The sequence below is a fragment of the Hippichthys cyanospilos genome, chromosome 7, assembly GCF_059441005.1.
Source record: "Hippichthys cyanospilos isolate Australia breed blue-spotted pipefish chromosome 7, RoL_Hcya_1.0, whole genome shotgun sequence".
Lineage (NCBI taxonomy): Eukaryota > Metazoa > Chordata > Actinopteri > Syngnathiformes > Syngnathidae > Hippichthys > Hippichthys cyanospilos.
The window spans coordinates 4327681-4342811 of NC_142375.1; the positions used below are offsets into that span (position 1 = coordinate 4327681).

Consider the following 15131-nt stretch of genomic DNA (forward strand, 5'->3'; position numbering starts at 1 on the left):
CGATTGGTGCATATTATATAAATATGTACAGTAAAAAGAAGACTTTATTTCGTAGTGGCCAATGATTGCCTTCTAACTACAGCCGTTAGAGTGAGAACAATTGTTTTAATTGATTTTCGGTGAATATTTTTCACAATGTATGTCTCTTAATTGTTCAAAATTCCAGAAGTGAAGACAATTTGAGCTGTAGTTAAGTAGTGGTTAATTGTTGCCTTCTACTACAAAATGTGTTTTTTATTGAGGTTTGGTGAAAATTTCTGTCATGTTATGGCATATTTATTTATCAAACCTCTCTTATTACAAAAAGGCAGATATGAAGACAATTTGAACTGCAGTAAGTAATAGCCTACTAATGTCAGCAATCGGACAAAATGTGCTTTTGTCAATTTTTTGTTAAAATGAAATGCGTGGATGGTCCCTAATAAAAGCCAATATCAAACATTGAACATTTGGCCACTTTATCCAGCTCGTCTGGGTGGATCCCCATGCAGGCACTCCCAGGCCAGCTGAGAGACATAGTCTCTCCGGTGTGTCCTGGGTTCCTCCTGGTGGGACATGCCCGCAACACATCATCAGCTAGCTCCTCTCATTGTGAAGCAGCAACGGCTCTACTCTGAGTCTCTCCTGACTGAGCTTCTCAGCTACAGTATCTCTAAGAAGGAACCAGGATAGCCTGCGGCCCAAACTAATTTTGGCTGCTTGTATCCGGGATCTCGTGAAAACTTACTGGTAAAATACAGTAAAACTCCTCTACGGAAACCTGCATGAGCAAAAAAAAAAAAAAAAACCTAATGTGAAAAAAAATACATGCATTGAAGCTTTTCCCTCTTTCTTACTTCCTCACACAATGAAAAATCCATCTGTTTCATAATAGGAGATGGGCTCCTGCCGCAAAAACAAGGCTAACAATGTTTAAAGGGGAAGTCGTTTAAGAAAAATGTTCCTTACGCAGCCCCAATAATCAATATTCTAGTTAATGTTGCATTTGTGGAATATGAATGAATCAGCAAAATCCACCAGGTGTTATCTATCTGAGGGGGCATACATTTTGCCACTGGTTCAGGCAACAACCAAACACGGCTCAATTTGGAAAAGTCACATGACCACACTCAGAAAACTGTTATCCTGTCCTTGTCAATTATCTCTAAGGAGAAAACTGCCTATGTTCGATTTTCCACAGTCCATAAATAAAACAAAAACTATAAGGTCTCTTGAGAAGTCTATCATCTATCCATCCATCCATTTTCTAACGCTTTATCTGGAGTCAGGTCAAAAAGCCCTCACTCCCCAGCCATTTCGGTAGTTCCTCCGGGGGGATCCCCAGGCGTTCCCAGGCCAGCCAAAAGATATAGGCTCTTTAGCGTGTCTTGGGTCATCCCCAGGGCCTCCTCCCGGGGTACATCCAAGGAACACCTAATCAACTGGCTCCTCTCAATGTGAAGGAGTATCGGCTTAGACCACCGAGCTTCTCCTGATTTCCTACACTACCTGTGCAATAAGCAGGGCTTCAAGCAATTGTCCTCTGCCAGTGAAGAATGTTACAAGTTTTTTAATGTCTCCCGTGGCAATGCAGTAGGGGATTGCCTCATCGTTATCTTCCATCATCAGCTGATCAGCTCTCCTGCAATACAGGCAAAACAGAGTGACAATGGAGGGAGTGACATTTAAGTATTTTGTCAATGGAAAGGTCAAAAACATATCTTTTATTCACTAGTCGTTGGGCATATGGTACAAGAGGTCTGTCACCGTAGAAAATACATTTTGCCAAAGGAATGTTTCATGTGTGTTTGGTCTTCTTGTCTTTTAAACTAAGTAATTGAACATCTCTTTTCGTACATCTTCTCAGCAGGCTAAATATTGTTATTCCCCAAAAGATGCACATCTTTTTCCCAAAAATCAAGGCCAAAAGTATGGGTGCGTCCTATAAACCAGTGGTTCTCAAAGTGGATGTAGGAGACGGCAGAATACCCCCCCCCCCGTCATCGTCAGTCCGCCATTTTTTTCACGCTTAAGATTGTATTCGTCGATCCGTCGTTACTTTTGAGTTTTGGTCGGCGATATTATGTACACTATGCATTTTGATTCATGAAACCATGATTCAGAAAGGGAGCACATTCAAAGAAATCCCCACTGAATTCAACTGTGGTATAGCTGTGAATGACAAGTAGTGAATTCAAACAACCTAGTTTATTTACTCAACTGAACATATTTCTCCACTGCTTGGAAATGAAGTAAATTGACTATTGTCACATTGACTACGAGGCTAAAACATTGCTTAGATTGTCAAAACATGTTGACAATCTGCCATCCCTTCAAAATGCATGCAAACAGGGAGTCGAGAGGTACACACTGCAGATGTCAAATTTAGCTTGTTTTGGGCTCATTTGCTGCCATTAAAAAGTGTAAATAATGTCAATATTGGACATATTGAAACCTCATGTTTTATCATGCATTTCCCCCAATTGTTGCGTCAGTGCTTTCAATTGCAACTCGCGAACAAGGTGCAATTGAAATTTTGGGGTTGAGACCCCAAAACACTGGGCGCTAGCGGACAATTTATGATATTCGCAAGACTTTCAACGACTTCATTGAGTGGCTAAGCCTGACTCCCATGATGCAAAGTTCTTGCTATGCATTGTGGGACTTGTAGTTGACAAAAGACTTTGATCTAAGAACTACATGTTTAAAAGTCATAATACTTTAGTCATGACATATAAAATATTCTTGTTTCAATTTCATAAATATATAAATATACAGCATATTTACTTTAGCTATTATCGCATTTGTTTTTACTTTGTCCTGCACACAGTAACATAGAAAATACCAAAATTTGACCCTGAAATTAAGGGTGCATCCTACACCCAGGTACATCCTATATTTGGAGGATTACAGTAATCGTACCTTAACTTTGCTAGTATCAGCCCTGTTTTTGCTCAGTAATGTGCTGCTAGTACTCATTTGTCATAGCTCAATATTCTTTTTACTTTATTGATCATGTTATCAGCGAAAATAAAAACCTACCTTTGCATCAGTTTTTTCCAGTACTTCATGGACACTCCTGGTGCTACAGCTAATGCTTTCTCCCACTGCCGAGAGAAATATATACACTGAATCACAATTATTATTCTCTTTTTCATTTGTCATTTGATGTGACATGAAACAAACAAACAAAAAACATAGGTTTGTTAAAAGGTTTTTCTTCATGAGTAGACAATATAGTTGTTTTCAACTCATCTTATACCAGGGGTGGGCAACTCCAGGCCTCGGGGGCCGGTGTCCTGCATGTTTTCCTGTTTTCTCTCTCAAACACACCTGAATCAAATGATTAGGCTTATTCTCAAGCTCCAGCAGAGCTTGTTGATGAGCTAATGGTTTAAATCAGGTGTTTTAGGGAGAGAAAACTGGAAAACATGCAGGACCCCGGCCCTCGAGGGCTGGAGTTGCCCACCCCTGTCTTATACTATAGTTTGCTATCATGTTCAAACAAAAGTTTGTGGAGGAAAAATTTAAGGAGTGTGATGTACTGAGCAGAACAAAAAAGAAATATGCATAAGTGCAGATGGCGCACCTGTCCAAGCTCCACCATTAATTCACAGTATCGCTGAATTTGTCCTAGCCTCAGGTAGATATCTCCAGCTTCTTTAAGGCGTTCTTCTTTACTGGGAGCGCCGATGCCCCCTCCGAATTTAGACATCTTGACAATGGTCAATTCCTGGGCTTCAGACTAAGGGAAAACACAAGAGGGCAGGAAGATTATAAACATGTAAAATATTGAATACACAACAATATAAATGTAGTTATAGAAAAATGTGTCCCTTTAAGTAAATGTTGCCACATTTATTTCGGTGCAGGTGGATGCCTTACTTAGTAATTTAATTAGTGCCTCTTCGCCTCGGGTGAGGCATTGGGCAGAAATAGTTGCAGTTACTTCTGTATTTGTTTTCGTAACCACTTGGGGTTTACGGCAAAAGGCACCCGAGGCCTGGTCCCCACAGACCGAAGTCTTGAGAGACCTAAGGGTGGCTCCACCTGGAAGCGTCCAGCACCTGGTATTCCCATCCAAGTACTAAACAGGTCCGACCATGCTAGCTTCAGAGGTAGGAGTGTGCTCAAGAGTAGGCTCCCTGGTGGGAACCTTGATTTCATGGAGTCATTTCAAATGTTTTATATTCAGAATGTTAATGACAACTTAATATCCACTTTTATTTATTATTTATTTATTTTATGCTTGCACCTTGCATTTACATGTTTTGTTTGTTTTAATTATTTGTTTGTGATCAGGACACCACTGGAAAACAAGCTTGCTTCCAGCAAGGCTTTTTAGAATTGAAATGAACTTTAAACTAAAATGAAAAATGAAAACTGGTTTTGCACAAGTGGTGATAATGTAGTTGCTGTAGTCTTTGGAAATGGATCACAAAGTACCAGCTGTTCATGGTAATTAGCAAAGAAACTATTAGGCGGGCAGTAAAGACAGTTACATTTTTGTGTCGCTCGTCATCTGCAAATAAGAAGGTTTGAAACAGATACTTACTGTTTTAAACTTTAGCAGGTGCTTCATGTGCATGACACCTTTGCTGTAGCTGCCAGGTAGCAGTGAGTCGTCCTGCCCATTAATGACTGACACCAGATCCCACAAGTTGCTGCTTCCCCCTGGAGGCTATCAGGGAAAAAAACATATGCACACAATTAGTCACAAAATGGTTAGAAATGTCTAAATAAATCACCTAAAGATTCCAATTTTTATTAGTTGTTTTATCAGAAGTAATGCATCATCTTCATTTTATACTGAATTGTTAATGTTTTGCAAGGAGGAGGGGAAAAAAACTGATGAGTGCAATTTATAATAATTTAGATTTGTGATAAAAGAATGTTTTCTTCATTAACTGTCACACTTTATTTCAAAATGACGCGAAAAAAAATGTTTATCTAGGACCAAATACACGATTTTTTTTTTTTAAATGATTAGGTCATAGCATTGTTATTAACTGTTTTGTAACTGTTTTGGGATTGTGTTAATGAAACAGTTGTGTCGAAATGTCTCAGTGATTCAAAGCATTTGATGCAAAACAGTGTGGTGATTTCTGCTGGATAAAACTGTGTTGCTTTATTGTTTGACATTTGGGCAGAGCGCCATGAAAAACTAATGCACTGTTGTGTCATTCATCCAAAATGAAAAAGAAAAACGCTTGTGCAACAGGAAACTGTGATGATGGTAGGTTTATAAAATGCTTGTGACACTGGTTTGGATGTTTCACTTTTTCTTTTTTTTTTTTAAGTCCTAAGCAAAACATTTTCATCAGCATTTGTCTTCGGTCTGTTCCTCTTTTTACTGATGACGGCTCCAGCTTTGGAGAAGCCCTTTTGACGCCGTAGTTGCAGGCATATGCAAATACACTTTAAATACACACACTTAAAAAAAAAATTGTCACAGATACGCCACACTGGATTATAAGCCGCAGGCCTTAACATCAGATATTTATGCAAAAAGATGGAACATGAAAGATTTTTTTTTGTCTGCCATCAGCAGCATCTTCTCTTTAACATGCCTGCATGTTTAGTCCCAACATATTTATAGAAAAATGGATGGATGGATGGATGGATTTTTTTCAACATACCACCAACAGAATACTGCCATTTTAGTGATTCTAAAGTTAGGAAAATACTTGTGTTGATATATAGCATTTTTTTTTTTTTTACATGCGATTCACAATTTTAACTGGGTACTATCTGTTACCATAATTTTGATCAATGTTGTAGTAGTAGTGCTGCATGAGACAGGATTACCTGGAATCCAAAACTTGTTAGGTTAACAGATTCTATGAATTCTCCATCTACTCTGATTGTGACTAGGTGTTTTTCACGACCATATTTCTCAGAGTGCAAGTGCAATTTGGGTGAATTTTCCAAAAATTAGGTTATTGGTCTACCCCTGACTTAAGAGGTTACATAGATTATTGTTTTCTAAATAAAACTCAGGGTGTGTGGTCTTAGAATGATGAAATTACGGTACTTTTAGTGGCATTTTTACATCGTATATCGAGTATCATACCATTGTGCTTATGGAGTGGAGGAGGGCACAGACAAGACTGCGAGCAACAATAAAAAGATTTGAAGTGTCAATGTTTTATTTGACATAGCTGAATATTAACATGTCGAAAGCCCTAAAAGTCATCTATCTGACACGCCAAAAACAGTAGCTCCTCCTCCCTTTATTGTATGGCTATCTCGAACATGCTCTTTTTCTTCCTCCACGTCTCTTCAAACATGCTTGTTACTCTTCCACGGGTTGTCAAGTGATTTGCTAATCATCTTATTCGGGATACTCTCCCAAGTTTTACGCAAGTGATGAAGTGGAGAGGTCAGAGCGTGCAAGGTTGCCCTTCACTGTGTACCACCACCCACCCCAACTGCGGACATTCATGCTGCTGCTCTCGCATTTTTTTTCAACGGCTTCTTTAAGCACGCGTCCAAAGGCTGAAGTAGACAAGTCAAGCCTTTTCCTTTACATTGCGCGTCAAAGTCCACAGAGAAAATTATCCACGCAGCCTCGTTGTTGGCAACAAAGAGGCAATTAGGCGGCATTTGACAAAAGTGCATTTTCGCGCATTGCAATGATTGCACATTATATGAAATTGTGGGTGTATTTAATCATTTTAACCCTTGTAAATGACATATTACTTTTTTCGCATTTGAATTAATGTTATTCAAACACATATATGTGAAGAAAAATGGTCCGTTTCGAGTTATGCGGTGATAAGTCGACCCCCCCAATATGAGGGTTGAAAATAAGGGGGAAAAAAAATTGCACTCTGAGAAATAGGGTATATGTCAACCCTGTATTTGACTAGTGAGCCACCCATTTCAATGATCGGCTACAGTGACTACTCGGGACCCAGACGAGCAACAATGATGCTAAATTGGATTAATGGACTGAAGTAGCATTGTTCATTGCATATAGCTTTAGCTTTGTACACCATAAACCATCAAATATTGTTTTTACAGTAAATTCAAAACTAAAACGTCAAAAAATATAGAAAATAGTTACAGAGAAGCATTCAGAGAACCAGCGCAGCTTCTTGGCTGTCATGTCAGAGTTTAGTTTCTCCAGCTCCTGCTTGATGTCTCTTGACACTTTACCACAGAGCAAAGGTGGAGAACTGGGGACCATAGCTTTATCTGCAAGACATATCACCACAGCGAGTCTATACATTTTTACAATTCAGAACAAGACAAAACAGAATTAACCCGTTATAAATAAAGTATACCAGTGTTTCCAATTATCTTCTCCCAAGGTTGGTTAGTGAGGATGTTTAGCAGCAGTGGAGAAATTAGGGGTATCAGAGACCACAGCCTCACTGTGCTGTCTCTGCTACAGCTGGCCATGGTGAAAGGACGACTCTGATGGCATGTTAAACCTTAAACACACACACAGACAAACATACAAGTCCTATCAGCCCAACGTGGTCTTTATAGTGGAGTGACCAGCAAAAACCCTTTGGCCGATTTGAGGCGACTCCTTTTGTTAAAGAGTGGAATCCCACAACAATGCGTGACCGTCATTGCTCTTGTTGTTGTTGCTGTTGTTATGGGAATAAGTCCTTCAAATAGTAATACTAATAAAATGCTTTAGCAAAAAAAAACATCATTCCACACCATTCGAGAATACCAAAACCCTCTAATGAAATTGTTAAATACTGCGTTGTGATGCAATGTATGGAAACATTACAGCCGGGGTCACTGACCTTTTTGAAACTGAAATGTACTTCTTGTGTACTGACTGATGCAAAGGGCAACTATTTAGATACACACTTCTTGACTTCTGACAAAACAAATGTGCTTGAATTACCTGTATGAAATTCAGAAATGCCATCAGTTTTGTATCCCATATCACTAGACAGTGAGCACAAACGCTTTGTCCTCATCAAGTCATAACGTCATTTTTTTTTCTCACAAGGCTGGATAAGTATCAGTATCATTATTAATATAAAGTCTCAGCAAGGTCTTATATTTTGAAACGAGAACTTAGAAAAACTCCTCTTCTTGTTTGGGCTTTTTCCCTTCAGGGGTCGCCACGGCGAATCAACTGCCTCCGTTTAATCTTGTCTCCTGCATTCTCTTCACTCACCCCAATTTCATTCATGTAGTCTTTCACTGCATCTATAAACCTTCTCTTTGGCCTTCCTCTTGAACTCCTGCCTGGCAATTCCAAGTTTAGCATCCTTCTACATATATATTCACTATCTCGTCTCTGTACATGTCCGAACCATCTCAGTATCTGACTTTATCTCCCAAAACTCCCACATGGCCTGTCCCTCTGATGTATTCATTTTATTACGCTAACCATCTTGGTCACTCCCAAAGAGAACCTACGCATCGTCATCTCTGCTACCTTCAGCTCTGCCTCCTGTCTTTTCCTCAACGGCACTGTCTTCAGGCCAAACATTATTGCTGGTCTCACCACAGTCCTTTCCTTTCAATTTATAGCTGAAATTCTTCGATCACACATCACACCTGACACTTTTCTCCACCTGTTCCAGCCAGCCTGCACACGCTTCTTCACCTCTTTTTCTGGATCTTCACTCTTCCACTTGGGTCCTTCCCATTCACAGACATATACTCCGCCTTGCTGCAGCTAACCTTCATTCCTCTCTTTTCCAAGGCCAACCTCCACCACTCTAGCTTCTTCTCCACCTGTTGCACTACAGATCACAATGTCATCTGCAAACATGGTAGTCAACTGAGATTCTTGTTTAACTTTGTCTAAATCCCATAACTGGTGTTATTTTTAAAACCGTCCCGAGAAGTGACATCAGGGCTCGGTTCCAAGTGTCACTTTTGTATAGTTATGACACAGCCATTCATATTCAAGTCATTTATTCATCATTTTACCGTAAACATCTGCGCCGTGGTCATATACTGTGTCCAGGCAGTTGCCATCTCTTGTGTCCCAAACTCTGATTGTATAATCCCAGGAGCCTAGAAAAAAAGACATTATAGAAAAATAATTAAAAAAAAAAAAGCTATGTATCTGAATTAAACTCCAATGTGTATTGGAGCCAATAACCTCTACGTTTAGCATACCAACATCATCACTGAAATACAGTAAAGTAATGGAATATAGGTGATACAGGATACAAATGATTTGGGTTTTTGAAGTTCTTTTTTAAAGGTAATTTAAGTGATGCAAATACAGTACTTAAGTATGTTGGCCCTGAAGTGGAAAACAAATGAACAAACTGTGAAACACATTTACATTTCATGAAACAAATTTACAATTTAGATTTTTTTTTAACGAAAGACAAAACAATTTTACATTTCAAAAAACAGATGACCAAAAGCAAAAAAAAATATTTACTGTACATATCAGAAAACTTTTAAATAAAAAAAAGAAACAAATTTATATTTCAGAAAACATTTTAAAAAGAGACAAAACAAGGGGGTCAGGGTTTTCACAAAACAATGTAACAAATGCTGAAACAAATTTACATTTCAGAAAAGAAATGACCAAAAGCCAAAACACTTTTACATTTCAGGAAACACATTAACAAAAGACGAAACGAAGTACAGTTAAGAAAAACCGGAAAGGGTATGGACCATATTGCTGATTGAAAGAAACAGACCGGAAATCATGGCAGAACAGAGTGAGCAACGTTTTGAGCTGCTGGATACATGACTCAGCTCATGTATTTTCACTGCAACGTTTCTAGCTCCTTGCTCCTCAAAACGTGCTGATTTCACGCAGCCAGTTTTTGGAGTACCTCAAATGCGTATTGGGGTGCGAAGATTGAGGATCTAGGAGCTACTACACACATGCTTAAATCAAGGGATGAGTGGATGTAGCATTTGCTTAAATCTTGTTGACGTATGACAGAAGACGTGTAACAGCTAGACTTCAAATTAAATAGATTTACAGTATTACATATTTCTGTCATCTCTTCATGATTTTAGTTTGAACTGAGTATCTGTTCTATTTGGAGTGTACTGGAACACGGTTGCACTAAACGTACCGTATTTAACGTAAACGCGTATAAGTCGCGTTTATTATTCCTCATTTTCAACCCACATATTTGGGGGGTCGACTGATATCCACATAACTCAAAACTAGACCCATTTTCTCTGCATATCTGTGTTTGCACTTTCAAAAGGACTTTCATCAAGCGCCGCCTTATTGCCTTTTGTTGTCAACAACGAGGCCGGGTGGATACTTTTTCCGGCGGACTTTGACCCATTATGAAAATTGTCAACTATTTATGTTTTACTTGTAATTGTGTTTCTTTTGTTCCATTATTTCCTGTTTTGTACATTGTAATAAGTGTTCACTGCTCCTTTATGAACTCAAACTGGGTTCATTGGGGATGAGCAGAGCTTTATGAAGAAAGGTACAAAAAGCATACCTGAAATTAGGAGGTATGGAATCTCCGTGTTCCACATGAGGCCTCTGACTGGTGCTGTATGACCACTCAACACATTGATACAGGCATCCTGTGTGTAGTCCCATATACGAACAGTACTGTCCAAACACAATCACACAGGTCGTTCTTTAATTTCAAGGGCCTTTTTTTTTCTTTATAACAAAAAAAACATACATTCAGAAGAAGTCAGTAATATTATGTAGAATGTACATAATTATTAGTATAATAGATATTGTAATAATAGCTACACAATTACAATAAAGAGATTCTATTCTATTCTTTAACGGTTCGTGTTTAAACCCACCCGTCATCTGATCCAGAGCACAGTATCCCCTCTCTGAGTGGGGACCAACGGACATGAAATACTTTAGCTACGTGTCCAGTGAAGACCTTGAGTGGCTGGTCTGAACTGGTGGCCAGATAATACACGCGAACATTCTTATCCTCACAACCGGTAGCAATCATATCCCTGTGGGAAAAGGTCAAACGTTAAAAAACTAATATTGCAATGTTAATGTATAAAAAAACTAATACCCTGAAGCAATCAATGTTCCTCCTAATTTTCGATGCGACGGAGCTTTCGCACAAACTCCGTGAGGGGGCCTTGGACCACGGTGATCAACGTCAGACATGCACACGGTGTCTGATTTAGCTCATAAAGTGACCTATTTCCAGTGTTAGGAGTAATACATGCCAAAAGTAATCTAATTACTGTAATGCCTTACTTTTTGTTGTAACGCAATAGTGTAATATATTACACACACAGAAATAGTCATATTTTACTTGGTACAATGCATTTTTAACCTGAAGATGGTGTTTTTTTTCCTCAAATGTCAAAAACATAAAGAGATTCATGTTATTAGAATGTATCTACTACAGCAGAGGTGAGTGCGGCAGCAGCAGACGACAGATTGAATATGGACAATATGTACACACAATGGACATACACCCATTACTTTGAGTTCATCAGCAATAAAGACAAAAAGAACATAATAGTTAGGGGAACTTTGTGCGCAACATCTAAAGAACTGTCCACTTTGCCAACTAGCACCAGTAATTTGATGAAGCATTTAGAGCGGAGCCATAATAACGTGAAGTTAGTGAAAAGAAATCACACGGAGGATTGACAGTGGGGATAAAACAAAGCAGCCACTTCCATCTCAAGAAGTTAGGAGACTCGTGGTGGAGTATGTAGAAGATGTGCTGAGTTTTCCACAGTGGATTCACCAGCATTTGGAAACCTTGTCAGCAAGATCCCTGTCTCAACTAGATATAATGACAAGGTAAGCTATCGCTAATTTTCATTGTAGAATTGCTATTAATAATAATCTATAGTTTTGGTTAATGTGTATCAAGATGAAGCATACAGAAACTCATATTAAACAGTACGTTTAACACAATAACGATGATATCGGCTATCAGATATAGCTGCTAACGTTACAGCAAAATTGTTATGTAACTAAATACTTTTAAGCGCTAGTAATAAGTAATAAAGAATGCATTACAGTATTGAAGTAACTTCCCTAACACACTTTTTTTTTCTTTAACAGAGCTGTGGTACATGATACATTGCTTTCCTTGTTAAGGAGGAAGAACATACTTGTTGTTTTGACTCCAGTCACAGCCAAAAATTGCAGGTGTGTTAAAATTGAGACGCGTCAAAAACAGGCAAGATATGGCTCTCGAGGAACCGGACCCTACCCTGCACTAAACTGTCTTATGTGGTACATTTTATGTGTTCACTCCATGAATTGGATTTGATTTCTTCGTGGATTGTGTTTTTAATTAACTGAGCTGTGGTACATTATACATTGCTTTCCCTGTTAAGGAGGTAGAACATACTTGTTGTTTTGACTCCAGTCACAGCCAAAAACTGCAGCAGGATGTTTGTACTTATGAAGAAGTTTACCATCAATGGTCCGAATGATACTGTTCGTTTAAAAAAAAAAAAAGTTAGTCAACAAAAACTCATAATACAATGTTGTCAATATTTATTGGCACCCCTGGTTAAGATTTTGAAAAGCCCTAAATAAATTCACTTCTTATTGAACACACAGAACACAGAATTAAGCTGCTCTATGGACATCGCGATTCTCAGATGTCAACCCCATTGAAAATTTGTGGAGGGGCCTAAATAGAACAGTGCAGTGGAGAGGATCCAAGTCGTTGGATGATTTAGAGAGATTGTACAAAGTGGAGAGATTGTACAAAGTGGAACGGTCCAAGTTCCCTCTTTCTGTATTCACCCATCTTAAGAAACAATGTCAAAGATTAATTGTTGTTTAATGGTAAAATGGGGTCGTACCAACTCTTTCAGTGCCATGGATGAGAATGTTCGTCATGTAAAATACTTAGGTTGTGTGTTCTTATCAAGAGTTCTTATCACCTATTTTTTTTTTTTTTTTAATGAATGGCTAGATGGCACTCGTGGTCAGCACTCCCCTTAATATTATGCCAATTGAGTACTGTTCTAATGTCGTTATATACATCCGCAAACTGTTATACTTGCCATCAAAAACACAGTTTCACTACATTTGTTTGTGTTTTATTGAAGGGAAGGACTGTTGAGTGTTTCAGATTCTACTAAAAACATTTTTGTCAAAGTCACTATTATGAAGAATCCACATCTTTTCACAAAAAAAGCTCATTTTCTCTTTTTGTCCAAGATAGCTTGGTGTCACTCAAATGACCTGTTTTCAAAGTGAACAGTGATTACGAAAGAACGGAATAAGATAGAATCTTACTTTCTTTTTCTAGGTAAAGAATGGATTCCAATCTTTCATAAGGTATCTATTACCGCCAATGTCTACATACTCATACTGTACAATACAATCTACTGTCTTGCCGGTCTTGAAAGATGCGTCAAAATGGTCAAAACTGGTTGGCACTCTAGGGCGTTCTTCTTCAGATAACGCTTGGCACTGAAAGAGTTAATTGACATCATGAGTGCAAAGACAAATGTGCAGTTTTCATGAAATGCTGACCCTTTATCCTGAAAACATAAGCACCTTTCACACTGTAGGAACTTTATCAGGAGCTATCCGCTGCACCCTGGAAGTGTGAGTTCTCCTTTTCATTCACACCAAGAAAAAACGCTCCAGGTCTGATGGGTTAAGTAGCTAGTTGCGAATAGTGTCTTCAACTACCTATGCTTGATGGGTGTGTGCTATCTAAACTAACGCTAATTGATTGGTTGAGCTAGGGGGTTTGTTTTTTTGGGTATGTGAGCTCAGCCGATAATACACAACCATTTTTATTTTCACTTGATTTTGTTGATCTCCATTCCGAGAGTTCCAAAAGATTAAAGCGGGTAAGATATTCATGTATAGATGGACAGATGACGAAGTGATCTTGAGCGTTAATGGGATCGAAGCCGAGCAACGCCAATTCTCTTCCGTGAAGAGGAATGATAAAGTATACCAATTGGTAAGCAGGTAATTCGCCGAGCTGGATCACACTGCGAAGCAAGTCCACGAATACCTTAAAAAATTAAAACAGGACTACAAAATGCTTCAGGATCACAACAGTCAAACGGAAATGAAGCAGAGTTTACACTTGAAATTCCAATTTAGTACTAAAGGTGACAGCTTCCTTTCTTTCCTCCTCATCGCTCTCCTTCGGCGGCGCCACCGTGTGAACTTCACTGGGCGATTGCTCCAAGTAAAGTCCTCAACTGACTGGCCAGGCAATCTGTCAATGAGCTCACGAGCACTTCTACGGGACCCGTGATTGGCTCGGTGCGACAATCGACCAATGAGGGCAGGAGTAGATTAAAACTCCAACAACAACGTGTCTTGTAGGAGTGCCCAGAACCAGGGGTGCCGATAATTGTAGGCAATTTATGTATGTACCGGTAATCAATACTTTGTCATCATAATGACACACTGTCATATCATAATATGAAAATAAAATGCTCACTTACCAAAATCCATCACCACTACAGGTTGCAATTCGCTTTGAATCTTTGTGACTCCATGATATACAAAATATACCATTTTTGCCATGCTAGAGGAGGATCAAACCAACATTAACAAAGGGTCAGGTTTTTACATTTACGTATACCTGAAGAAGTAAAAGGTACAAAAAACCGATTTGATCTGGGTAAAGGTCACAAACTGTAGGGCTTAACAATATCATATTCATCCACAATACGTATATAGTAGAACAGACAAAAAATGTAATAGAAAAGAATGAGTTATTACCGATTATGATCTTGCATCTAAAAGTTACTCTCCCTAAATAAACAAAATTTCAAGAAATACGGTGAAAAAACAAAATTAGTTTCTAGCACCTCATTAAAACGTGTGATTATTTTTCCTTTCCTGATGTCCCAAATGAAAGCTCCATTGCGAGATGTAGCTCCTGCAATGCAGTTTAGGTCACCTTCAAAACACATAAAGAGAGTTTACATTCTACCGTGAAACTAAGAAATTTTACTGATTTTGTGTGTGCATGTCTAAGGTGTGGGTAGTGGGTGCTTGTGTTTGTACCTGGAGCCCAGGACAAGGAGTAAACCACTCCTTCGTTTCCAGGGGAGGTATAAACTGCTGTTAGTGTGTTTGTGTCCCAGATTTTTATGGTTCCATCAAAACTAGCTGTGGCCAACAAGTTAGGATCATCAGGCTTAAACTTGCAGTCGAAGATGGTCTCGACATGGCCCTGAAAATGGGCAACTGAGGAATATAATAGTCTTTTTCGCACACGACACTACCATAA

The 15131-nt window shown here is 38.8% G+C and overlaps 1 protein-coding gene across 2 annotated transcripts in view; it reads right to left on the minus strand.

Moving 5' to 3' along the window:
* Positions 1-15131, minus strand: part of wdr17 (WD repeat domain 17) — a 41240-nt gene that overhangs the window by 16643 nt on the left and 9466 nt on the right. For both annotated transcript variants that reach the window (XM_088420485.1, XM_088420486.1), the window contains exons 9-21: positions 14906-15074; positions 14707-14798; positions 14338-14420; positions 12258-12344; positions 10720-10884; positions 10398-10513; positions 8893-8979; positions 7269-7418; positions 7049-7179; positions 4535-4660; positions 3569-3724; positions 3022-3086; positions 1489-1621 (exon numbers count right to left, since the gene is read on the minus strand). In XM_088420485.1, coding sequence (XP_088276611.1) covers positions 1489-1621; positions 3022-3086; positions 3569-3724; positions 4535-4660; positions 7049-7179; positions 7269-7418; positions 8893-8979; positions 10398-10513; positions 10720-10884; positions 12258-12344; positions 14338-14420; positions 14707-14798; positions 14906-15074 — 1560 coding nt within the window. The remainder of the gene's footprint in view (positions 1-1488; positions 1622-3021; positions 3087-3568; positions 3725-4534; positions 4661-7048; positions 7180-7268; positions 7419-8892; positions 8980-10397; positions 10514-10719; positions 10885-12257; positions 12345-14337; positions 14421-14706; positions 14799-14905; positions 15075-15131) is intronic.